At 48.8% G+C, this 25,518-nt stretch overlaps 1 protein-coding gene across 9 annotated transcripts in view; it reads left to right on the top strand.

Annotated features, from left to right (window-relative positions):
- The window catches only part of GRM4 (glutamate metabotropic receptor 4), a 253,189-nt gene that overhangs the window by 100,297 nt on the left and 127,374 nt on the right, over nt 1-25,518 (top strand). For all 9 annotated transcript variants that reach the window (XM_048826567.2, XM_048826569.2, XM_048826570.2 and 6 more), the window contains one exon: nt 13,118-13,334. In XM_048826567.2, coding sequence (XP_048682524.2) covers nt 13,118-13,334 — 217 coding nt within the window. The remainder of the gene's footprint in view (nt 1-13,117; nt 13,335-25,518) is intronic.

Genomic DNA, 25,518 nt, shown 5'->3' with positions numbered 1-25,518 from the left:
GAAGGGACCTCAGGAGGTCATCTAGTCCAGCCCCCTGCTCAAAGCAGGACCAATCCCCAATTTTTGCCCCAGATCCCTAAATGGCCCCCTCAAGGATTGAACTCACAACCCTGGTTTTAGCAGGCCGATGCTCAAACCACTGAGCTATCCCTCCCCGCCACCCAAGCATCTGAGCACCTTCAGATGGGGCCGCCTTCAGGTCCTGCGACCTGGGCAATGCTGTTGAACAGCAGGTCAGTCCAGCCCGGTCAGTGTTTTTCAGTATGACCACTGATCTTTGGGGGCCCAGCTTGGGACACCTTAGGGGGCCATTTTTCATAGGTGCTGAGCACCCATGGCTTCATAGGGAGGTGTGGGTACCCAGATCTTTCTGAAAATCAGCCCCCTCAGCTGTCTCCAGTTGAGCTTCCAAAAATCTAAAGGCACCGCAAAAAAAATCAGCGTGCAGTGAATATTTTGCCCTAGGTGGCCACTGGCCAGCACCAGGCGCTTCCAAGAAAGGACCTCATTGCTCGGTGCTGGAGGAAGGGCTGGTGGGGGAAGGTTATTCCTGACCCCACATGGTAGCCAGCATCTGCCCGAGACTGATCTCCTCTGGGAACCCACCCTCGTGGGGATAGCAGCTCTGTGACTATGCATGGGGACATCATTTTGCTCTCCCTGCCAGCATCGTTTCTAATGCACCTGATCCTGTAGTCACTGCTGATGGGCCCATGACTCCCAGCACTGGGTGTCTCCATCCTCCAGGCCCTGGAACACCAGTTAATCTGCAAGACCAGAGTGACCTCCACACCCCTTTGTGCCTCCCCCACCAGGGGAACCTCGCAGTGCCCAGCCCACCTCAGGGAACTACTATGGGTGGCCAGAGAGAGTGCCCTGCAGAGCCAGGCAAGGGTTGTTTCCACTGTCACTCCCCCCCAGCCCTCACTTAGGGTTTGTGCCTTAGCCTTTCTGATTTTGTTCCTACATGTTTATGCTATTCGTTTGTACCCTTCCTTAGCAATCTATCCATATTTCCACTGTTTGTAGGATTCCTTTTTGAGTTTCGGGTAATTAAAAAGCTCCTGATGGAGACATATTGGCCTCTTACTACTGTTGTCTTTCCTTCGCATTGGGATAGTTTGCCAGTTGTGTTGGCTCATTGAGAAACAGCCAGCTCTCCTGAGCTCCTTTTTCCCTTCAATTTTCTTCCCATAGGACCTGACCTACCAGTTCTCTGCATTTGTTAAAATCGGCTTTTTGAAGTCCATTGTCCTTGTTCTGTTGCTCTGTCTCCTTCCTTGCCTTAGAATTGTGAAATCTATCATCTGATGATCAGTTTCACCCAAGTTGCCTGCCACCTTCAGTTAGGCTACCAATTCAACCCTGTTGGTCAGAATCAAATCGAAATCCTTGGTTTCTTCCTCCACTTTCTGGAACAAAATGTTGTACCAGGACATTCCAAGAACTTACTGGAAATTTTGTGTTTTGCATACAAGACAACAGCTTAATACTAAGATAAAGATATAGCACCATCTACCAGTGGAGGTGCTGTCTACACTAATCATTACAATATTTTGGGGTTCTGTTAAGGAAACAAGACATCCTTGGGATTCTCTGGCTAGGTTTTTTAGGAGTTGCTATCACAGTATTGATCAGACGAGATCAGGACTCCACAAAATCCTCCAAATGAGTCACGGAAATAAGACGGGTCACTTAATCACTGTTCATAATCAGGATGACAGCCCTCAGGGTCTCTGTGACTCCAGGTCCTGTTCTACAGGGGGACTTTTCTCGGGCTGCTATGGCATTTGTTCCTGAAATTTCCCTTTAGAACTCTTTTTTTTGTTTTTTTCCCCAGCTATTACAGCTCTGGCTAATTGTGCTGGGGCTCAAATTGGTGGTTTAAGTTCAAGAATTCCATCCCTGCAAACCTCGGCTGGTGGGATAACAGAAAATTGCTGTCTTTGTCTAATTTTCTTCAATCTGAAATTGATTCAGTTAAATTGGTGCCTTCCACTGTTATTAAATAAAAATGGTCTATTAGCTCATAAACTGGCAGTAAGGAAATACATAAGAAATCAAGGCACCTTTTCATTTTGACTGTCAGGAGGGAGAAGCAGCTTTTAAGGTAGATCACAATGATCCTTTGATAGGAAAAGTTACCCACCACTTCATGCCAAAGATGACTTGTAGTCCCCGGGGCTCCGTATGTGCTATCTAACTCTGCAGGTGAATCTGATGGGATTCCCAAGGCAAAGGGCCTTCTGTAATGATCTTCGGTCTGTTCTGATTAAGATAAGGAGGGTCTGATTCTCCATTCAGTTGTTCCCAGAGTAACTCAGTTGACTTCAGTGTATACTGATCACACAGGGGAGCTGGTGTAACTCTGTGAGGCCTGATTCTCAGCAGCTCCACTCATGTGCTTGGGATGGGCAGAGGGGAGGGCTGCAAAAGGGGTCTTTGTGCTCTCCATCTTTTGGGGATGGCCAGCATACAGCCTTAGGGTCACTCTGCTTTGCATGGCTCTGCAGGGCAAGTGAAGAATACTGCTCTCCAGCCATACCCTCGTCTCACCCTGACCTGCTGTCTATGCTAGGAGCTGGAATTGGGGGGGCCCCGTCGATTTCTTATGCCAGCAATATATCGGCCAGGGAGACCCCTAGCTACCAGCATAAAGGGGCTTTGGTTTACTGAACATTTGCCCCATTGACTTCAGTGGAATTCCTCGCACCCCAGCTGGGTATCTGGCCCTGGGAGTGGATGGCGTTGGGTCAGTTGCCGATTACCTGACACCTCTGTCCTTAGACTGTCAGGAGTGGGGAATGGTGAGGGGAGGCGATCAGGGATTCTCCTCATGGAACCTGCTCATCAGTATCTCTATTGAACAAAGATAAGTGGAGGATGGTGATGTCAAACCTCTGCCAGGCCTCCTTTACTGCATCCTCTGCTGTTAATGGGAACGGAATGGGGTTTCCCCCCATCGCTCTTCTGGCTTCTGGGGAAATAGGGAATCGTGTGGCTGCTGAGAAGCTGGGAGAGGAAGGGATGTCAGCCCTTTCTGACGCTGACAGCAGTTCAGGAGGATCAGTGTTCATTTATGCTGTGAGAGAGGCTGGATTTCAGACGCTGCTGGATTTCAGGTTTTTTGGGGTTTCAAGAGGTGCTGCCTCTATTTGCAGTAGAATTGTCCTTCCCCCTTTGTTTCTTTTCTTTTAAAAACTTTGAATTCCCTGCATGCGGTTGCTTTTATGTATCTAAAAGCACTTTTGTCTTTCATCTGAGAAAATAGCTGATGTCAGGAGTTAGGCTATTGTAGAACAAGAGATCAAAAAGGAGGGGAAAAAAAAAACCCAGGCAGAAGGATTGTTATGAAACTGTAATTTGGGAACTGGCATTTTATTTCCGCCCTTCTCCACCGAATCCAAAGCAGGTTATAGAGGAAAAGTCCTTCGGTTTCTTTGTTCAGTTATTTAAACTAGAGCTTACAGTTTGTAGCTTGCAGATCAACAGGTATTTCCGAGGCTCAGTGTAGTAACAGGCTAAAACAAAATCTGCAGACCAAATTTGCCAAAAGAGGGACTTGACTCATGGCATTTTGCCTAAAGGTAGGCATAGCTCTGCAAACTCCTATGCAGTCCTGCCACACACTTCAATCGTAGCTCTGAGTTCCCTCTGCTATACCGGTAGTGAGGACCCCCGCCCCCCAACTCTCCCAATGCACTTAATCTTGACCTTCAGCACCCTCTGCTATTTCAGTCCTGGGCCACTCCTGTAGAGAACATCAGCTGTATGTAGCAAATCCTGCTCAGTTTGATGTGTGAACAAGGGACTCCTCAGGAGCTAGGTTGAGGTCACTGAAGTTTGTGATCAAAGTCAGGTTTAAATCCAGCTGTGTTGAGGTCAAAGGCCATCTTGGCGTATACCCATTGATCTTCTCTCTGCCCATCCATATTCCATATGGTAACTGTGTGAGGATTTGGGTTTCCACCTTGTGTATGTACCGTGTGTGCATTTGGCATGTCTGTAGATGTCCGCGGGTGTAATATACTTGTTCTGTTTGTGTCATCTTGCCTGGCAATAACAACCTGCTATGTACTCCCAGCGAGGGAAGGCACTCTTTTGACTCCAATGGTAGGGACTTGCCCATGAAGGACCAGGGTTCAATCCCCAGCGATGCCATGGTGTCTCTGTACATAGCTGTGATTCATTTGGGATACAGGCACCCATGTCTCCCTTGGGAACTGCGTGTGTGTGCAGGTGGATGTCTGTATATGCATCTGTATATGCATCGGCCATGTCTGTGTATGCATCTATGACAGGACTTGCAGCTGAGAAGACACAGGTCTCCACGGTAATGAATACAAAGGGGATTGTTTATTGAGACCGACTCAGGCTCTCTCTAGCTCCTAGCCTGGGCTGGCTTGCCTCACTACGCAGGAGCTCCTTAAGTCCTGGCCTGGGTGAGGCGACCCTGGAGTGGACTGGTGTGAATTCTGCTCGTGCTGTTTCCCAAGCCCACTTTGCGAAGCTAGACCAGCCCTGTGTCAGTGGATGAATCTCAAAGCCCGAGGCTGAACTTTGGAAGCAGCAGAGCAGGCTCAACAGGGCATTTTCTTTTGTTTCCTCGCCCCTGCTCCCGCAGCCTCCCCCTTGGGAAGAGGGCTGCTCTTGGTTTCCGTCTGGCTGGGATTCGATCTGAAGAGACAAAAGCAGAGATGTGCGACTCTCTGGGCGCCAGGGTTTTGTGCAGGCTCCCGCTTGTGGGATCAAGAGCAAGGCACAATGCACAATGAGCTCCAAGTTAATGCATGGAAGGTGAGGCTGCCGCTGGGAAGCAGGTTCTGGAAGGTGTGGAGGGCAAAGGCTGGGAGCCCACACTCCTCTGCTCAGAAACTCATCCGGATCCTGAGACCCTGGGGATGCGTGAGATAGGATGGGCCCACTGGGAATGTACTGAGTCTGAGCAGCCCATGGCCACTAAGTGCCCAGGGCATTCTGAAGTCTACGGGTGAGGTAGCACCTTCAGGGGAAGCATGGTTGAGTGGTTAGAGCTCTAGCCTACAATGGAAAGACCTGAATTCAGTTCCTTGCTTCCCCATGGACTCCCGTGTTAACCTTGAGCAAAAGTCCCCTAGTCTCTCCCTCCAATGGAGGATAATAGCACTGCTTTATCTCACAGAGGCAGCGTGAGATAAATGCACTAAAGATTGGGAGGTGCTCTGGTGTGACCGTGATGGGGGCCAGGTAGATATCTTACAGGTTGGGGATGCTGGGTCTTGGTGGAGCCAGATGAAACTTTTTCATCTGAAACTTTTTTTGGCAAAACCACGTAGATTTGGCGACACTAAAGCGTTTTGCCCCCTGGTCCTGTTTTCGCTGAATTGCTCCTTTCGGGAGAAACCAGCAAAAATTCCAAGGAGTTGAAATGTTCCATTCTGACATGATCAAAATGGGACCATTTGGATTTTTCAGCGGCAGCATGGCTTTTGGTCTTGACTTTTCCTTCCATTTCATTTAAAAACATTAAAAAAAAAAATTGGTTTGGGCCCAAACCATTTTTATTTTTTTCCCCCAACTATACGATTTGCTGAATTTTTTTTTAAAAAATTTGGTTTTGGAGCAACCCAAAATGACCCCCCCCCCCAACACACACACAAGTTTTTGGGAATCGCCTGCCAACCACTAATCTGTTTGCACAGCTGTAGTCCTGGGTACCAGCACATAGCTCCTTCTTTGTTTCGTTCCTGCTCCCTAACTGTAAATCTCTCTAGTGTCAGGGGATGTTAAAATGAGGCCCTTTTACAAAGGCAGAGCTCAACGTGGGTCTCAGTGGAGCTGGGAAGTTTATGATGAGCTTCAGAAGGTGGGAGCTGCACTCCATTAAGCAACTGTGGGCCTGGTGGATTGGTGCTTGGAAGAAAGATGGGCAGCAAATTGGATTTTGCAGGGTCTTTCTGTGATTCCCCTGCTCCAGGGGGTGACCTGACAGCAGCGACTTTGACGTTACCAACCCTACCTCTGCAATGGAACAGCCCTACAGCTCACACGCACTCTGACACACGCATCCGTGGCACATTCTAATCCAGATGCACACACCTGTGCACACTTGTCTGGCACATTCTAATCCAGATGCACACACTCATCCAAACTCACATAGGCCCGCTAACCCACCTGTAAACGTGCACTCGCCGCACGCCCGGACACAAACACACAGCCCTACTCCAGCACTCCTCCTGTCTCTCTCTCTCTCATCCCTTCCCTCCCTCACCTTCTTGCAAAACATGCAATACTTCTTCTTTGTGTGTGTCATTTTTGACTGCACAACTTCCACCATCTCTGTCTCAATGAGAAAGGAAAGAAGAAGAAATGGAGACAGGAAACAACCCCCTCCCCCCCAACCGAAAACCAGTTACAAGATGAGCGCTTTATTGGCTGAGCAGAATTTCAATGATGCGTCTCACACAGACACTCACACTTTCTCTACTGGTCACAGATATCCAATAAGCAGATCACAGCACCTTGGAATGGAGCACAAAGCAGATTGTCACACAGAATAATCCTATTTGTGCCCTGATAAAGTTTCTCTCTCTCTCTCTCTCTCTCTCTCTCTCTCTCTCTCTCCAGGTAGTTAAAACAGAAGCCACCGCTTTACAAGGGGCTTTTAATATTCTGGTGGAGTCGTGGGCTTACAACACTGGCATTACATTTAATGGATGTGGGGGGAGGACTAGAGTGAAAGAGAAAAGCAAATAAATAAATAAGAGAATCTGAGAGATGCAGCAAGGGGAAAAGAGCCAACTAGAGTGAGAAAGAGAGGAAGAGGAAGATGAGAAAAGAGGGCTGTGGCCACAGGGAATGTGGTGTGTCAGGGGAGCACCCACTATGGGATTTGGTAGAAATGGGGATTTGCCATTTGGGGTTCTTTATGTGAGAGCTTTCTTTGCTTGTTGCCCCTTTCGGGACAAAGGCAAGACTGAAGGATGCTGGGGTGTTCCTTTGCAGAATAACCTCTGACTCGGTTGGTCATTCCCCTGTGTTCACTGGAGTGAGACCCTCAGCTGGGTTTTTAACCCCTTAGCCCTGGGATGCAGATACCCCACTTGGCAGTCCTGGGGGTGCATTGCCGGAGGACTGCAGTGGGAAGCTTTTGCCTGAGCCAAAGCATGCAGTCTTTGCTCTGTTATTCTAACAGACCACAACCCGTGTCTGCTGTTCCCTTCTAACGGCTCTCTGGATGCCTTGGGTCTTTGTTTTCATTTGCTGGTGACTCAGCCAACAAGTAATTTCTATTCATCTATCAAGGACAACATAAATACAAGAAAATCGTAGGCTTGTGTGCGTTGATTTCTGTGAGGGAAGAGTGCCTGCAAGTTCATGTTGCCCTTGAGGTCCATGCCATGTACCAATACGCTTCTCGATTCCAGGGCATTTGAGTGCCCCACTCAGCACAAGTCTTCCCTATAGCTCTGCCAGGCTACCTCCTAGCAATTGCCTTATCAGGAAGGTGGCCTGTAGAGTCCTGTTTTTGAAACACACAGGCAAGGGCGGCTTGTGGGTGGTCACCCTAAAGAGCGTTGGGTTACACCACTTGTTATGCAGGAGCAAACCACTTCATGTGTACCCATAATTAGAGGGGGCGTATAATCAAGCTCAGGGCCAACACTACAATTACTTGATCTTGTAGCTTTCATTATGAACAGCCTAGCATGCAGCTTCTGGGCATCTAATCTGCTCCAAAGGCTCAGGTCAGACTGACCTGTCCCTCCCTCTGCCTCCGCTTTTAGGCTGTGGGCTACCTGATTGCTTGACCCAGGTGTTATGCCTCCTTCAGAGTGAGCACAGTCTGTGCCAATTTGCCTGCATTCAGTATATATCCAAGTAGCCTGTGCTGATTGCAGCATTGCTATAACCTCTAGCAGTCTTCTGGGGCTATTCCCTGATTTTAAACTGTATGGGGTGGAGGACAAAGATTTAGGTTGTAGCTCCTAAACTGATGGTTTTGGTAACCCAAATCAGATTTGACTCCTGGCTTCCAGAAGGGAAAGATGGGGTTAGGTAACATTCCCTTGCTGCCCCAGCTCTCAATCCGTTCTGAACCATTGCTCTAGCATGGTGTTCGAGGACAGTGTACTGCCAGACCATCTTTCAGATGAAATGTAAAATCCAGCTCCTGATCCTTTTCACGAAAGATTCCTGAGCAATTCAGGTGGGTTTTTTTGGCTACCGAAGAGTGATACCCTCATATCCTGGCAACACTCCAACTCAGGTAACTACATTTCCCCAGGTCTTTTAAAAAAAAATCCCCTGAAGTTTTAATTGAGCTCCACTGTTCTTCTTCACTTCCTGCCCTCAAGTGCTGCACTGTATTGTGTTCTGTTAGACAGCTGTTGAGTTCCACCCCAGAGGTGGCTGCCTTTAAGTGGTGGCGGGATTGATTCCTGTACGCATTGTTTGCAAAGCGCTTTAGGAAACGAGGCGCGGTAGCAATATAAGCCTGAAGCCAAAAACTCGTAGCTGAGAAAGCACACGACCAATTTAACACTGGATACATCTCCTATAAGGGAACAGCAGGTTGGTGAGGGGAGGATGGACTTGATTTAATAGGCCTTTTCTATCACTAAGATTAATTAATGTCTGCAGAGCGTTCTGAAGTGCTATATAAGTGCTAAGCAGCTCAAGATCATAAATCATTCTAATGCACCATTCAATGCAAGTCAACTCTGATTAATTTTAAAGGCATATTTATTGCTTTGTTTGGAGAGAATTTCAGAACCTGTACCTAGCGGAGGGTGAAGTCAGGGCCCTCTCCTTCCCCCAGGCTCGCTTGGATAGTGGACTATGCCAAAACTAAATCCTGGAGAGGCTCTTTAAGGCTATGGGGCCTTGCTATCATGGTTGGCTGGTGGAGTTCCTCTTGGCATTGTCTGGGATTCTCTGTTTGGCGGCTCCTCCTGGTTGCCTTATTTGGTATGTCTTACCTTCATCCCATCCCTGTCTTTTTCCATTCGTTGTCCCTGATTTCTGGGCTTTGTGGCTCCTCCTTTGACTGGGCGGGGGGGCGAGCCTTTTGTTCTGGTGGACTCCACCCATCTTCTCCAGAATTCAAATAAGCTGCCTCCACTCCCCTCCCCTCCCCATGGCCTTTCCTTGGTTGTCCCCCTGGCCATTTAATTAATCTTTGTGGTTCCTCCCTTCTCCTGATGGGGAGCTGCTGTTATTGTTCCTGTGGTGGAGTTCTTTCCCAGGGGTCAAATGGCTGGACCTCCTCCCATCCTTGTTCTCCTTGAGTTGCCCCAACTTATCAGTCCACCCCAGTCTCTTTTTGGCTCCTCCCCTTCTCTGAGAGTGGGCAAGGTAAGCGGGAGGAGCCTTTTGGGAGTTTTTCTTGTCAACCTGGGCTGCTAGTGGTGATACAGACAGTACTAAGGCTGGGCCTCTGCTCTCTGGGGTTGCACTTTTGCTTCCAAGCCTTGTCAGCTGAGAAATGGTCCTAAGCTTGACTGGCGAAGAATGCTTACACTCTCATGCATGCAGAGAGCACACAGAGGAGATCAAAGTGGCCTGAGAGGCCAATGCAGAGAATATTACACACAGAAAGCTGGGGAGGGGAAGCAGGGTGCGGGAGGTGTTAACTGCTCTCTGTCAGCCAGCCAGGCACAGAGCTCCCATGCTACTCCAAAGGCAATCAAAGAGACTTGTTGAGAAAACCTGGATTTGTGCTGGAAATGGCCCACCTGATGATCACTTTAGATAAGCTATTACCAGCAGGACAGTGGGGTGGGAGGAGGTATTGTTTCATATTCTCTGTGTGTATATAAAGTCTGCTACAGTTTCCACGGTATGCATCTGATGAAGTGAGCTGTAGCTCACGAAAGCTCATGCTCAAATAAATTGGTTAGTCTCTAAGGTGCCACAAGTACTCCTTTTCTTTTTGCGAATACAGACTAACACGGCTGTTACTCTGAAACCTGTTGAGAACTCAGTTGCTCTGTGGTTCTCCCCCCACCCTCTTCTGGGAGTTGAGGGCTGTCCCCTTTGAAGATCGACATAATTAGGTTCAAAGCGTGCGTGGAGGAGAGGCTGGTGAGAGAAAAGAGGAGATAAAAAGGGGGAAAAACTAAAGCATCACAGAACCGTTTTGCCGGCTGTTTAGGCAGCATCATACCTGGCTGACACAAGCCCTTTAGTTCCTCTCCTTTCTGGCAGGGCCTGGGAGAAGGGTTTAGAATTGATCTAGATTTGTTGTTCTCTTCTTTTTCCTCTTGTATTTTTCAGGAGAAGACAGTTGGTTTCTTTTCTTCTTGGGGAGACTCTGGAATCTCCCCATCTGCTTGGCTCTGTTGCAAAGCTAAGAACTTTTGTGGGAGAAAATACAAAGGAGCAACTGTGTTTTTTATTTTTCCCCCTCCCAGCTCTTTGTATGTGTCATCAAACCGACTCTGTTAATCGGGGAGCGAGGAGGAGAAAAATATCCCCGTCCTTTTTTGTTTCCTCTCCCATGCTCCTCAGTGCAAGGAGCTTTCCAGAGCTCAGGTCTTTGGCAAGGATCAAAGCCCTTGGAGTGTCAAAAAGTCATGGCACTTGAAACCAAGATCCCTCAGTCTTTTCATCTTCCCTCACTCTTTTTTCTCCTTGCGTCGCTGGCCTCTGGCTGCTGTATTTGGAAAGCATAGAATCATAGAAATGACAGGCTGGAAAGGACCTGAAGAGGTCACCATGTCCAGCCCCCTTTGCTGAGGCAGGACCAAGTCAAACCTAGCTCATCCCTGACAGGTGTTTGTCCAATGTGTTCTTAAAAACCTCCAATGATGGGGATTCCACGACCTCCCTTGGAAGCCTGTTCCAGAGTTTAGTTACCCTTCTAATAATAGTTTATTTTTCCTGATAGCTAACCTAAATCTCCCTTGCTGCAGATTAAACCCGTAACTTCTTGTTTTGCCTTCAGTGGACATGGAGAACAATTGATCACCGTCCTCTTTATAACAGCCCTTTACATATTGGAAGTTATCAGGTCAACTCACCATCTCCTTTTCTCAAGACTAAACATACCCTTTTTTTTTTCTTCTTCTTTTTTTTTTTTTTTAACTTTTCCTCACAGGTCAGGTTTTCTAAACCTTTGCTCATGTTTTGTTGCTCTCCTCCGGACTCTTCAGTTTTTCCACATCTTTCCTAAAGTGTGGTGCCCGGAATTGGACACAGTACTCCAGCCTGACCGACGCTGAGTAGAGTGGGACAATTACCTCCTGTGTCTCACACACAACACTCCTGTTAATACTCCCAGAATGATGTTAGCATCACGTTGTTGATTTATATTCCGTTTGTGATCCTCCATCACCCCAGATCCCTTTTGGCAGTACTGCCCCCTAGTCAGTTATTCCCCATTGTGTAGTTATGCATTTGATTTTTCCTTCCCAAGCGAAGTACTTTGCACCTGTCTTTACTGAATTTCATCTTGTGGAATTCAGACCAATTCTTCCAATTTGTCAAGGTTGTTTTGAATTTTGAGCCTGTCCTCCAAAGTGCTTGTAACTCCTCCTGGCCTGGTGTTATCCACAAATTTTATAAGCGTACTCACCACTCCATTAGCCACGTCATTAATAAAAATACTGAATAGTACTGGACCCAGGACAGAATATGCCCTCCCAGTTGGACAGTAAACCATTAATAACTACTCTTTTGAGTACGGTCTTTCAAGCAGTTTGTGCACTCACCTTATAGTAATTTCATCTAGCTCACATTTCCCTACTTTGCTTATGAGAATGTCATGTGGGATTGTATCAACAGACTTTCTAAAAATCAAGATGTATCACATTTACTGCTTCCGCCCCCATCCATTAGGCCAATAACCCTGTCAAAGAAGGAAATTAGCTTGCATTTGCATGATTTGTTCTTGAGAAATCCATGCTGGCTATGCCTTATAACCCTATTATCCTCCAGGTTCTTACAAATTGATTAATAATTTGTTCCAGTATCTTTCCAAGTATTGAAGTTAGGCTGACTGGTCTACAATTCCCTGGGCCCTCTTTGTTCCCCTTTTTAAAGATAGGTACTGTTTGCCGTTCTCTAGCCCTCTGGGATCTCACGCTCCCCCTATGAGTTCTTGAAAACCATTGCCAATGTGTGGTCCGTTGGACTGGGCCAAAGGAGACCAGAGTTCTATTCAGCGCCAGCTCGGTGGGCAGGCGAGCAGAATGGATGCCCTGAGTGCCGGTGTCCACAGGGTATGTTTTTGTTCTTTGCTTAGCTGCTGGTGCGGGCGGTGCGAAAAAGTTTTCCTCCGCCCAGGCCGGCAGAACAGCTAGGGCCATTCCTGGTTCTATTCTTAACCTGCTGTTTGACGTTGGGCAAGTCACTGCCAGTCCGTGCGTCAGTTTCCCCATCTGTAAAACAGGGGAAATGATACAGGCCTGCCTTTATGAAGTGCTTTCAGATGTGGATGGAAAGTTTCTGTACAAGAACACTGTTATGATCTTATTGCACCTAGATGCATCTACAAAACACTTGTCCACTCCTCAGCTCCAGCCCCGTATTGCTCAGGTGCTGGTAGAGAGCTGGGGCAAAACTTTCAGTGTTCTGCTGGCATTGAGTTGCTTGCACCCAAGAGTCCTCACGGTGCTGTGACTGGGAGAAGCCCAGATCGGATTGCTGAAGAACTGCTGCTGGAAGGAGAACTGGAGTATCCCCTGGTAGCATGCAAGCAAAAGTCCTTGTTTTCTTCCTTCCCAGCCCCCTTATTTGAAGTCCAAGGGTTGGTGAACATATCTTAGTGCCCGGGAAGGTGCAGTATTATTGGGAACCTAAGTCCGGGTTTCTATCTCTAGTGGTGACCGATGGTGCGCTTATTCCAATAGCGAGAAAAATCGGTTTAAAAAAATAAGACTTGAGGGGTGGGAATGGGTTTTAAAACACAAGGGTAGACAATGATTGTGAATGTGAGTCAACACGGCTCATCTGTCGGTACTTCATATATCCACAACACCCCAGTCTTGCCTTCTTCAACTGTTGCACCTTCTGTGTGATTTGTGTGACCTCCCTCAAGCCGTCCCGTGTCATGTCAGTGAGGTGGCTTGTGGTCTAAGGCTCCTGCAATTTGCTCCTCTTTATTTCAGTGACCTCTCTTTCCTTGCCCCCGCAGATACCCCAGATAAGCTATGCTTCCACTGCCCCTGACCTGAGCGACAACAGTCGGTACGACTTCTTTTCCCGCGTTGTTCCCTCCGACACCTACCAGGCCCAAGCAATGGTGGACATAGTCAAGGAGCTCAAGTGGAATTACGTCTCCACATTAGCCTCCGAGGGAAGCTACGGCGAGAGTGGGGTGGAGGCCTTCATTCAGAAGTCCAGAGAGGATGGTGAGTGAACTTCCTGCCGATATACAGGCCATGGGGTTGAAATGGGGTCTGCGAGCAAAATACAGCTGGATCTCTTGGGGTGGACTGCATTATGGGTCATGGTGTCGAGAACTGCAGGGAAGTGGGGGGTAGAATGTATCTGGATACAGCTGGGGTTGAGTTAGTCCTTAAGCTTGGATGGCAACGTCTGCAGATTGGAAGCTGAAGGACGTGAGTTCTAGGCCCACCTCTAATCTCTCTCCATCACTGATCTGTCCATACAGCTGAATACATCAGGCAGGTGAGGAATGGCCTCTCTCTGGCTAGCTAGCAAAGACAGAGGTGATAATTGAAGGGGAAGGGCTGGTTTTTATGAAGCTTCTTGTGCGATCATCCTAGGGGCACTTGTCCTCAACTGCAAGTGTAAACTTTGTGAGGTAGCTGTGGCTCGGTCTGCTGTGATAACAGCTGCCCATTGGAGGTGCTGCATTAACCCGCACCCAGGCCCGTGTCGTGTTGCCGGCACGGCAGAATTGGGAAGTGCTTGTTGGCATCTGGGAACAGCGACCACTGCGGCCTGTCGGCAGATTGTTGCAGCTTCCTGAGGCCCATCTGTAGCATTGGGGGTTAGGCTGCTTTTTGAATTGGGGGGGCAGCTTGTGAGGGACTTGTATGGTAGCATAACATAAAGCTCTGTCCACGTGGTTAGGCTCATACAATTCAACCTCAGTCATGATCCACCCTAGGGGGCCTTAGGGTCCAACGCACGACCCAGGTGCAATCGAGAGATGCTAGTGTCTGGCACGGAGCATGTGAAGAGTCAGGCCGAAGGGAACAATCAGCGTGAAACGCGACTAGAACACCGAGTTGAGATGAGGCCTGTGCTGGAGAGAGGAAATGTATGTGGAATGGGACGGATCCTCCTGTCTTTGCTTGCTCAGGGTTGGGCCCACTTGGAGTTTCGCCTGAACAAGGGTCTCTGGATTTATCCCCCTTTCCACCTCTTCCTCTTTCCCTGTGCTAAATCCCCGAATAGCCTAATGCGTGCTAATGCCTCTGTATATTGCTTTCGGCCCATCAACCGTATTATAATTGCTTATTCCTGCAGACCACATGGTGACCAAGTGCTCTACATTGGTACCACCCTGCAGCTAGAATCCCACCATAAATCTCGCCTAAGCACTTTTAATTGCACCACTAAGGGTCACAGCAACGGTATGCGGGGGAACGGCAGTTTGTGAGGCATCCCTGATGGCTGGGACTTGATGTCTAGGCTCTGCCTGGGCGGTCCCTGTGAGACTAAGGGAACTCTAGCGGTCCGGAGAGGAAGAAGCAATGCAGGGTGGGAATGAAGTGATAGACAAGCCCTCTCCCTTACTCCTCTTCTCCCCCTCCTAAGGTGCAGTCTCTGGCACAGGTGAGAGTTGCATTGGGGGCAGACTTAACCTGTCTGCAGCTGCTTAGCCACTGTGAGCTATTGGAATGACTAAGACGAGCCGCCCCCTCCCGCTCCTGCCCTGACACCCCTCCGGCTCCAGGGTGGTTCCTAAGGGGCATGTGCCAGTGGGGATATTCCCTATGGGGAGTGTTGCCTGGCTGCCTTGTGGCCCCCTTGCACCTTCACAGCTGACAAACGGACCCAGAGTGTGGGGCTGCATCTCCCCCCACCAGTGGAGCATTGCATCTCTCCTGTTAACTCTGACCTCCCCTTCCAATGGGGTCTCTCCCCAGGCAGCCCCCGGTACCTGGGCGCCCTTCTGTGTCGCTAGCACGGACAAAATAGCCAGCCCATTACAGCGGTGCCCGCCTGCTAAATGAAGTTTGATGTTTCCAACTTCTTTAACTGCGGTGCAAGAAGAGAAGGAAGGCAGGAGAGGGAGAGAAGAAAGAGAGGCGCTGATCTCCAAATTGAAATCTGAATGGAACGGCTGTGGGCTGCTGCTGACGTCCCCCTCTGCAGCCTAATCCTTCTGCAAGATTAAAGATGTCTTTGGCCACATATTGTATTGATTCATTCCCTGAAGCATAAATCATCCCTTTGTAGGCTGGCAACGAGTGGCTACAGCTGGGAGATTTTAAAAAAATGATTCTGGACCAATGATGAACCAGGCACGACATAAATTTCAAAGCCTTGATTAAGACTCTTTGTGTGAGCTGCACTGCCTATTGCTCCTGGAGGCCAGTGAGATGGGGGGCGAGGATGCTGAGGAGAAATGTTAGGGGCTCAGGGAGAAATTGTCTGCAAGGGCAATGCAGTCCTTTGTCGTTTATCCCCATCTGGTACTGTGTGATCCAGGCCAGGACTCAGAGGAGACCTGGCGTTGGAGTCTGGAGTAGCAGAGGCTGCCTCAGTCTGGGAGTTGGCGAGCCAGAGAGAACCACAGGGACTGTCAGTGTCCAGCAGCCTCATTGGACCACGCCTTCACATTCACTACAGCTGAGCCCTCGCTCCCTGCGTGTCCACGGGGCTGCAGACGTGTGACAGTGTCCTGAGATATACAGCCACGACAATGCAGGGATGCAAGGTCATCGCCCCAGCTGTTGCAGTGAGGAATTTCCCCCCCCTTCCCTCTTACACTGAAACAAGCTTCCTGTGGCCCAGGCTGACCAGGATGCTAGGCCCCCATCTTGAGCTCGCCGTGACAACACAAGCACATTCCCCTCTCCCCCTCCTTGTGGCATTGACAGAATGATGCCACCTCTGTTCTGGTATTACCGGCTCCCCCTTTCAAGAGAGGAGCCCCCATGGCTGAAATTGAAACAAAACAAGGGTAGAGAGCATGTGCCAGTGGTTAATTACTCTCACAGTTAAGTGTATGTCTTGTTTCCAGTCTGATTGCTGGTGCTGAGTTGCCAACAGAGATGCCCCAGCTGTTCTCAAGTTGGTGATGGCATGCACACAACACAACACATTTTATCTCAAGACACAGGACCAAATTATTTGCTGACTTTTCCCCCGTTAGTTGGGTTGTACAAGATGTAAATCAAGACACAGAGTCAGTGACTCCTGTTATGATTAAGGTTTGTACTTGGGTAGCACCTAGGAGCCTCAGTCATGGAGCAGAACCCCATTGTGCCGGGTGTGGTACAATCACAGAATGAAAGACAGTCCCTGCCCCAAAGAGCTTATGTCGCTCCCAGGGGGTAGCACGGTCCATCCTTTGGGCACCAGCAAGAGATCTAGATTCTGTTCTCCATCACTGGCGACTTTAGAATCAAGACTGGATGTTTTTCTAAAAGATCTGCTGTTGGAATTCTTTTTGGGGCAGCTCTATGGCCTTCGCTGTTCAGGAGATCACACTGGACGGTCCCTTCTGGTCTAGGAATCTGAGTTAGTCCACAGCAGTTTCTGGACCGTAGTGTCTGCTGCCTGCCATTCTTTCTGTGTAAGTGGCTAGGAAACTCATTCGCTGTGTGTAAGGAGACTTCGAATAAGTTGGGGCTTTGCTGTGGCCCAGCCAGTGAGCCTATTCCAACTCTCCCAGCCTTTCCAGATCAGTCAGCGAGCGGGGCACTTTCCAGAAGAGAAGACGTCAGACAAACACTACCAGGCTTTAACGGAAAATAAAGTTTGGCACTGTTGCTTGGTTCTCCCAGTTGAGTGGAATTATCCCTGCGGGTAGGTGCTTTAACTTGTCTCTAGACTTTGGACAGCCTGAAAGTCTGTGCTCAGCAAAACTCTTTGCAAGGATTTGACAGGAATCGGAAAGCATTCGGCTGACGGGTGCCACTGGATGCTTAGAAAGGATTATCGCCAGTGAGAGTAGGGGGGAGAGCGCTGGCTGCATTCTGGGAGCTTGCAGCTGCTGTGGCTCCAGCCTCCCTCAAGCGGGGCTGCTGTGGAGAATAACACAGGAGTCCTGGATGTGGAGGGGGAGCTTTGAGTCACACCAGTGCTAGCCTCCCCCACCAGGAGCCTCTGAAAGGAGTGGGACAGGAGCCCTCCCACTCCTTCAGGGGTGGGGTGGAAATGAGGTCTTAGAGCCTCCTTTTGGGAGAGGCTATAGGGAAATTTGCAGGAGCAGTCAGAGGGGCTGGGGAAGGGGAGAACAGACAGCTACTCCAGTCCCAGCCTCTGTCAGTAGGAGGCGCTGTTAAGAGCTGATATGGCACCTTATCCACTAACTAACTATTGACATACATGCAAATACCGAGCCCTCCTGTAAGTTGCAAGTTCACTGGCTGGAAGCCATCTCACAGCTACTCCACACCCAGCCCCTCCCAACAGAAGGCCCCATAGGAAACGGTGGGAGGAGCTGCCCAGGCGTGGGGAGTTCCAGCCTCTCCCAACAGGAGGCACAGCAATGCTGCCTGAGGGGTGCTCGCTAGGTGCTAACCTCTCTTAGCAGGAGTATGCTACAGAAAATGATGTAGAACTGGCTGTGGGGAGAGCTCGGCCTATCCCTATTCTACGTTTCTTTGGCTATCTGCTGCATAATAATCCATGGAGAGATGAGAACTAAAGAGTGTTTTCAGAGGCAGTTAGAGTCCTGCCGTGCACCGATGGCTGCCTATTGCTAATTTAACTGTATCTGAATGGCACATTACATTCTGGCAAGATCTGTGGGACACCAGTCCATCTAATGCAAGTCAAACTGTGTTACGACCTTATAAATGGATAAGGGGAATAAAAACTTCTAGGTGACAAGCTTCTAATCAAAGCCCTATAAATAGGAACTGCATTAATCCAGTGGCTCTGAGAACCAGCTGCGCTTTTAATATGCAGAAGCGTCCATCTAGGGATTCAACTGGGAATCGCTGCTCTTTAGGATTTTAACTTGAAAAGCAGAATGTTTTGGCAGGTCTGCAGTCGTACATGAGTGCGTGTGTGCTTCAGAGCAGGCAGGTGTGGCTGTTCCTGGATGCACAAGTACTTGTGATCGTGTGGATGTATGGGGGAACGTACTTGGTGTGTATACACCTGCACCTGTACATATGTGAGCGGGTCTATGTGTGTTACTCAGGGCAAAGGTGTCCACATCTAGCACTGTGTGTACATGTTGATTGTCGGCGTTTCTGCATATACCCGGGGGTGTATGAACCTGTGGGTGTGTAATAGAGTGTGTGTATGTCTGGGTGCATCTCTGTAGACCTTGAACGTGTGTATGAATGTTCAGGGATATGTGGCACATAGCAGTGAGAACATGTGACTAGATGTACTGGTGACTCCATAGGTGTATGAGTGACAGGGTTTGTGTGTGTATCTCTGCTTGTCTGCATGTAGGCTGTGTGTGCATGAGAAAGGGGGAGGGAGGCAGGGAGTGCAGTGTTAGCATAGAAAAAGGGTTTTTATTGCTCTCCGTTAAAGGCTTAGCTGCTAACTCGACTGGGGTTTGTCAGTACTAAGCAGCAGCCCCATCTGAACCGTTATAACACAAATCACCTGACAACGAGAGGAATAAAGGGGAAAGTAACCGTTTTTTGTTGTTGTTTTGCATTCTCTCTCGCACAGATTTGCCATCCAAGAGACCGAGCTCTTTTCTGCCCGGCTTGTACAGGAGGGGGGGACCCTGTTCCCCCGGTGCTGTGTGAGTACTTTCCCTGGAGCTAGACAGTCTGTCACGCCGGTGGTGGGGGCAGTGGTAGAGGAGGTGTTAAGAATTTTGGATTTGCAGTACTGCATCAGAGCGCTGATCCCTCAAGTCCAGCGTGCGGCCTCTACTAGTGGCCGCTGACTGATGCTTCCGTTCCTGATGCATGTGTCTGTTGGAAAGGCTTTATTTTAAAGGCAAATGGCACCCGGATTCTATCCCAGCAGGGTGGCTTTGCTGTCCTGTGGCTCAGGCATGTTGCCCCAGTGCGGTAGCCCTTTCTTAGAGATCTGCCTCCAAAACAGAGTCTGAGGGTATGTCTACACTGAAATTAGACACGTCCGGCTGGCCTGTGTCAGCTTGGGCTCATGGGGCTATGGATAAGGGGCTGTTTAACTGCAGTGTAGACTTACCCTGAGCCAGTGGCATTTGTTGTTGACAGACTTTAAGGCCAGAAAGGAGGAACCATTAGATCATCCAGTCTGATCTCCTGCATACTGCAGAGCAGAGAATTTCATCTAGTTACTCCTGTACTGAGTCAGGATGGATGTTTGACTAATGCATATCTCCCGGACAAGGCTCCAGTCTTGATCTGAAGACTTCAAGAGATGGCAGATCCACCACCGCCCTTGGTAATTTGTTCCACTGATTAATCGCCATCAGTGTTAAAAATCAGTGCTTTATTTCTAATTTGAATTTGTCTGGCATTAACGTCTAGCCATCGGTTCTTGTGCCTTTCGCTGCTATGTTAAAGAGCCTTCCAGTACTTGTTGTTTTCTCCCCATGAACATACTTATACACGGTAACCAAGTCGTCGATGAGTCTCCTTTTTGACAAACTGAACCGATTGAGCTTGTTCAGTCTCACTGTAAAGCATATTTTTGTTTCTAGCCCTCCAGTTGTTTTTGTGGCTTTTCTCTGCACACTCTCTCCAGTGTGTCAATAACCTGTTCAAAATGGGCACACCAGAACTGTACACAGCACTCCAGTATTGGCCTCACTAGTGCCGTATCCAGAGCTAAAATCGCTTCCTTGCTACTGCTTGACATGCCTCTGTTCACATGTCCAAGGATCGCATTAGCCCTTTTTGCCACAGCATTCCCTGGGAGCTCATGTTGAGTTGCTTGCCCACTTTGACCCCTGCTTTCCAGGATACACCCCCGCCCCTATGCTGGAAGTGTGGCCGGCATTCCTTGTTCCTCGATGTATGACCTTGCGTTCGGCTGTGTTAAAATGTAGTTTCTTTTCTACCTGCCAACCCGAGTTGTGAGAGCTACAGTTTCCTCTTGGTGGTTCCCTCCCTTCTCTGGGGCTGGGTTCTGACAGGGTTCTCAAGGTCTATAAAAATGTTCTTACGGGATGAATTTCAATGGGAGTTGCAGGGGCTCAGCACCTTGGAAAGGTGGGTCAGAGGAGTTTCTTGACTCAGTGCAGATGCTGGCGGGGTCAGTTGGAATACTCGGGGGACTTCACAAGATGGTGCTGGGTAATTGCTCTTTTGCCCTTAAGGAGACTCTAATGCAAGAATCTGCAGAGTTCCAGAAGCTGAGCCTTGTTCTGCCCGTTAGGGTCGAGAGAGGACTGGCGTGTCACTGGGGCAAGCTGCAGCTCTACTCAGGGTGGACTGAAGCTAAATGTAGTTCCAACAGATTCACTTGCAAGGACCCTGCGTTGTTCTCAGTGGGAGCTGGGGCTGCTGGAGCGGGGTAGGGAGAGGGAAATGCTTCTGGAAGTTCCTCCTCGAGAGTTATGGCATCAAACCATGAGGCCTGGATTTGGTCCTCCCTAAGGACTTGATATGAAGTCAGTGGAAAGACTCCTGTAGATTTCAACAGCTTTTGGATCAGGCCCTTAATGTGGCATTTTCTAGCTGAGGAACTAAATTGCCTATGGACTCCCCAAGAAGGGGGAACTCAAGGTTACAGCTCTGCTTCACCTTGGAGGTTGTGTGTTCAGCCCCTCACCTGCCTTCTCCATCCATCAGCTTCATCCTCTGCCAAAGAGACGTCTATAAACCTTTTCAGCACCACCTGTCCTTGCTGCATCATGCTGGCACCGCCAGGCGTGCTGTCTGCTCCAACGCAAATTCCGTACAGCAAGGGGACAGCTCTGAGGAAAGGCCTGCCGGGTTTCTGAGGCTAGGGTAGGGGCTGAGGGAACCCAGGTCTGCATCCAGGTCATAACTGCCTCCTGAAAGGTTTCTTTTACCTTCTTCTGAAGCAGTTATTACTGGCCGCCATTAGAGACAGGATACGGGACACGCCAAGGGCTAGACGCATGGTGGGTCCGATCCAATATGGCAAGTTGTCCTTTTTCATTGCTGTCCCAATGGAAGGGCTCTGGAATGAGAGGGATATTTAAGGGACCAAATTATTTGCCTCCCCTTGGTTCTTTGCTTTGTTCCAGAGATCAAGCAGGTCACGTGACCCCACAGTGACTTGGCTCCCACTAAGCAACAAGTTCGGCCTGATGTGAGTGCCCTTGTGATAAGCTGAAATAGCGTAGTGATTAGACCTGGTGAGCCAGCTGCATGAGGGGTGAAGTTCACGCCTGTGCAGAGGGACGGTGTCACTGAGCCCTGGGATGTAAGTGATGCCTAGGCGTCATGTCTGCGTCAGGGGGAGTTTCGCCGTAGTTGCATAAGCAGATGCCACTTCACTGAAGTCAGCGATGTTCCACCCTCGCACTCAACAGGGAATCCAGCCAGATGTTGAGGGTTGGTGTGGGGTAGACTCGACAGGGGCTGTTTTCGGAGATGATGTGATGGGAGCCACAGAAGCAAGAGTCTCTTTCCTGAGCAGCCCAGCGGCAAAGCTGTTTCTATTAGTCTCACTTCCCCACTGGGGGAGTGAGAGGCGGAGAGGGAAAGTGACTGGCTGAAAGTCACAATATGAGCCAATGGCACAGTCGGGATAAGAACCCAGGAATCCTGACTCCCCTCGCAGCTTCCCAATACAATGATTATAATGACTTAGAGTCATCCTCCAAATCCAGCGTGGCTGTGGTTTAAGACAAGTGAATCTGTGATAATTGCAGGTAACTGGACAGTTACCTATCTGACTTAGCAATACAGTGTAAATTAATGTACCCGGAGTCTAGACACACATGCATTAACTGAAAACCAAGTGCCACAATTCGTTTATACAGCTAACCTTCTGGTTATGTGAATTAGTGTTAATTTGGTTATCAGAGAGCCTACCTGCATGCCTCCAGCTTTCACCCTGACCACACCACACGATCCATCGTCTACAGCCAAGCTCTGCGATACAACCGCATTTGCTCCAACCCCTCAGACAGAGACAAACACCTACAAGATCTCTGTCAAGCTTTCTTACAACTACAATACCCACCTGCAGAAGTAAAGAAACAGATTGATAGAGCCAGAAGAGTTCCCAGAAGTTACCTACTACAGGACAGGCCTAACAAAGAAAATAACAGAACGCCACTAGCGGTCACCTTCAGCCCCCAACTAAAACCCCTCCAACGCATTATTAAGGATCTACAACCTATCCTAAAGGATGACCCAACACTCTCACAAGTCTTGGGAGACAGGCCAGTCCTTGCCTACAGACAGCCCCGCAACCTGAAGCAAATACTCACCAACAACCACATACCACACAACAGAACCACTAACCCAGGAACTTATCCTTGCAACAAAGCCCGTTGCCAATTGTGCCCACATATCTATTCAGGGGACACCATCACAGGGCCTAATAACATCAGCCACACTATCAGAGGCTCGTTCACCTGCACATCCACCAATGTGATATATGCCATCATGTGCCAGCAATGCCCCTCTGCCATGTACATTGGTCAAACTGGACAGTCTCTACGTAAAAGAATAAATGGACACAAATCAGATGTCAAGAATTATAACATTCATAAACCAGTCGGAGAACACTTCAATCTCTCTGGTCACGCAATCACAGACATGAAGGTCGCTATCTTAAAACAAAAAAACTTCAAATCCAGACTCCAGCGAGAAACTGCTGAATTGGAATTCATTTGCAAATTGGATACTATTAATTTAGGCTTAAATAGAGACTGGGAGTGGCTAAGTCATTATGCAAGGTAGCCTGTTTCCTCTTGTTTTTTCCTACCCCCCCCCCCCAGATGTTCTGGTTTATCTTGGATTTAAACTTGGAGAGTGGTCAGTTTAGATGAGCTATTACCAGCAGGAGAGTGAGTTTGTGTGTGTATGGGGGTGGGGGGGATGTGAGAGAACCTGGATTTATGCAGGAAATAGCCCGACTTGATTATGTAAAGAGTTGTCACTTTGGATGGGCTAGCACCAGCAGGAGAGTGAATTTGTGTGGGGGGGTGGAGGGTGAGAAAACCTGGATTTGTGCTGGAAATGGCCCAACTTGATGATCACTTTAGATAAGCTATTACCAGCAGGACAGTGGGGTGGGAGGAGGTATTGTTTCATATTCTCTGTGTGTATATATAAAGTCTGCTGCAGTTTCCACGGTATGCATCCGATGAAGTGAGCTGTAGCTCACGAAAGCTCATGCTCAAATAAATTGGTTAGTCTCTAAGGTGCCACAAGTCCTCCTTTCCTAGTTACACTGTAATTACAGTATAACTGCAGTGTAATTAGTCACTGTATGATCGGAAGGAACCCTGCTGTAACTACTGGAACACACTTATTTGCAGAGCAATAAAACGCCGCCCTATGTCACGGGCCAGGTTGGGTCTCTCACCGTGGTGAGCAGTTACTCAGTGAGCAATGCTGCTGGAGTGTTTACAATCTGACCTACAGCTACTGGGGGAGTAATATGCCTGTATACAAGATACATATGCATCAAGGGGCGTCAGTGCTTGGGTCATCAAGGAATGTGTGATCAGCCCCAAGATGCAGGTCTGTTTTGTCTTCGCTGAGCACACGTTGTCAGAGGGACCCAGGAGCTCTGCCTAGAAGTGTCCCTTGAAAATCTGCCCGTGTTTCGGGGCGTAAATGGGAGCTGAGCTCTTCTGAAAAAACCTGGCCCCCAGACCGTCGAGATAGGAGTGGGATTTTCAAAAGGATTCCGTGTTGGTCCAGCTCGGGATGCCAATGATTCAGAAACTCACTTTGACTTCAATGTGGGCAGAGTCCGGCAGATTTTCAAGAGCCCAACAACGTGCACCCAACATGCTGAGCGTCTACAAAGAAAATAGCTTGGGCCTGATTCTTCTTTCCCTTCCACGGGTGTAGATATGGAGTGGCCCCACTGAAGCCAGTGGGGTTACAGTGGTGTCAAGCCTGATTAAGTGAATGAAGAATATATAAAAATATACATATGGGCCAGGTTTTTCTTTACTCTAAGGCCCCTTTGCACCACTCTGGTAGTATATAGAGGCATGTAATTTATTCCTGTTTCAAAGGTCCTTTACACAGCCAGAGTGGCGTGAATGAGACACGGGCAGTTTGTCAAGCCACAAAGTTTACCTGAAATCAGCTTGCATCACTATATTATGCCTCAGTCAACAGGCAGCCTGCTTTCCTTGGAATAATCAAAGCGAGGCAATGCTGCCTTTTCCTGGCATCTTTCTCAGCAAAATATTTAAAATTAAAGTCCCAAATTTCTTGGTGTGCCTTTATACTCCCTCTGCATATGTGCACGCCTGCCATCTCCTCCATAACACAGCTGTGCTTCAATTCTTTATGCCTGTCCTGAGTCTTTGGAGTACATTTGTATTTTCATAATGTGTTGATGTTCATTGTTGTAGTTACCAGGAAGCATTCAAGCTGTTTTCTTTCTGGTGCATTATCAGCTTGACCTTCCGTTACAGTATTTACCAAAGTCTCCTATTAATGCTGTTGCATGTACATTCCTGCCTCAGGGTGTAAACCTACTAAAGAGCTGAGCAGAAGCTTCCCCTGGGGGCAGACTGTCCCATCACTGAAGGGTTTTTTGCACCCACCTCTGATGCAGATGCTACTGGCCGCTGTCCGAGACAGGGCATTGGACCAGATGGGCCAGGGGTGCAAGACCAGGATAAGATAAACTTTGACCCAGGATTGGCAATTAAAAAGTCAATATTTACCAATAGTTACCAGCCAGTAGTACAGTTTATTTCCTATATTGAGAAAGCAGCATTCGTATATGTGTAGATAGATAAGAATTGAAAGAGCACCATCTGTTGCCTTGTAAGTATAGGGTAATTTGTGTTGTTCGTAAGTCTGTGGGTTCAGTAAAGTTGTTGTGCATTTCAGACTGTCTTGTGTGCAGCTTTTAACAGCCACCACTTTATCCTAGTGCATCCCGAGTGCTTTACAAAGGCAGCTAGTATTTCTAATTTTACAGGCTGGTACTAAGGCATGAGGGTGTGTGAAGGTATCCACCCAAGGCTGCATAGGAAATTAGTGGCGGAGCCAGGAGCAGAGCCCAGGAAATTAATGGCAGAGCCATGGACAGTGGGTGAAGCTTCCCCTGTGGGAGGCGAGTTCCTCATTCCGCCTCTTCTGCCCATGGCCCTGACTACACTCCACCTCTTCTCTGCCTCATGCCCTGCCCCTCTTGTGCCCCCCCCCCCGACTCTCCATGTCCCTCCTCTCCCACGAGGCCCCCACCACCTGCAGGGATGTGGTGGGTGGGGTGTGTCTCTTGCGGGGAGGTGGGGTGGAGGAGAGGAGGGATGTAGGGAGCTCTGGAGGGGGGAGATGGAGTGGAGGACAGGAGGGACTCGCC

This window comes from Caretta caretta, chromosome 21 (assembly GCF_965140235.1).
Source record: "Caretta caretta isolate rCarCar2 chromosome 21, rCarCar1.hap1, whole genome shotgun sequence".
In the NCBI taxonomy this organism is placed as follows: domain Eukaryota; kingdom Metazoa; phylum Chordata; order Testudines; family Cheloniidae; genus Caretta; species Caretta caretta.
This window is presented reverse-complemented; position numbering and strand designations above follow the sequence as displayed.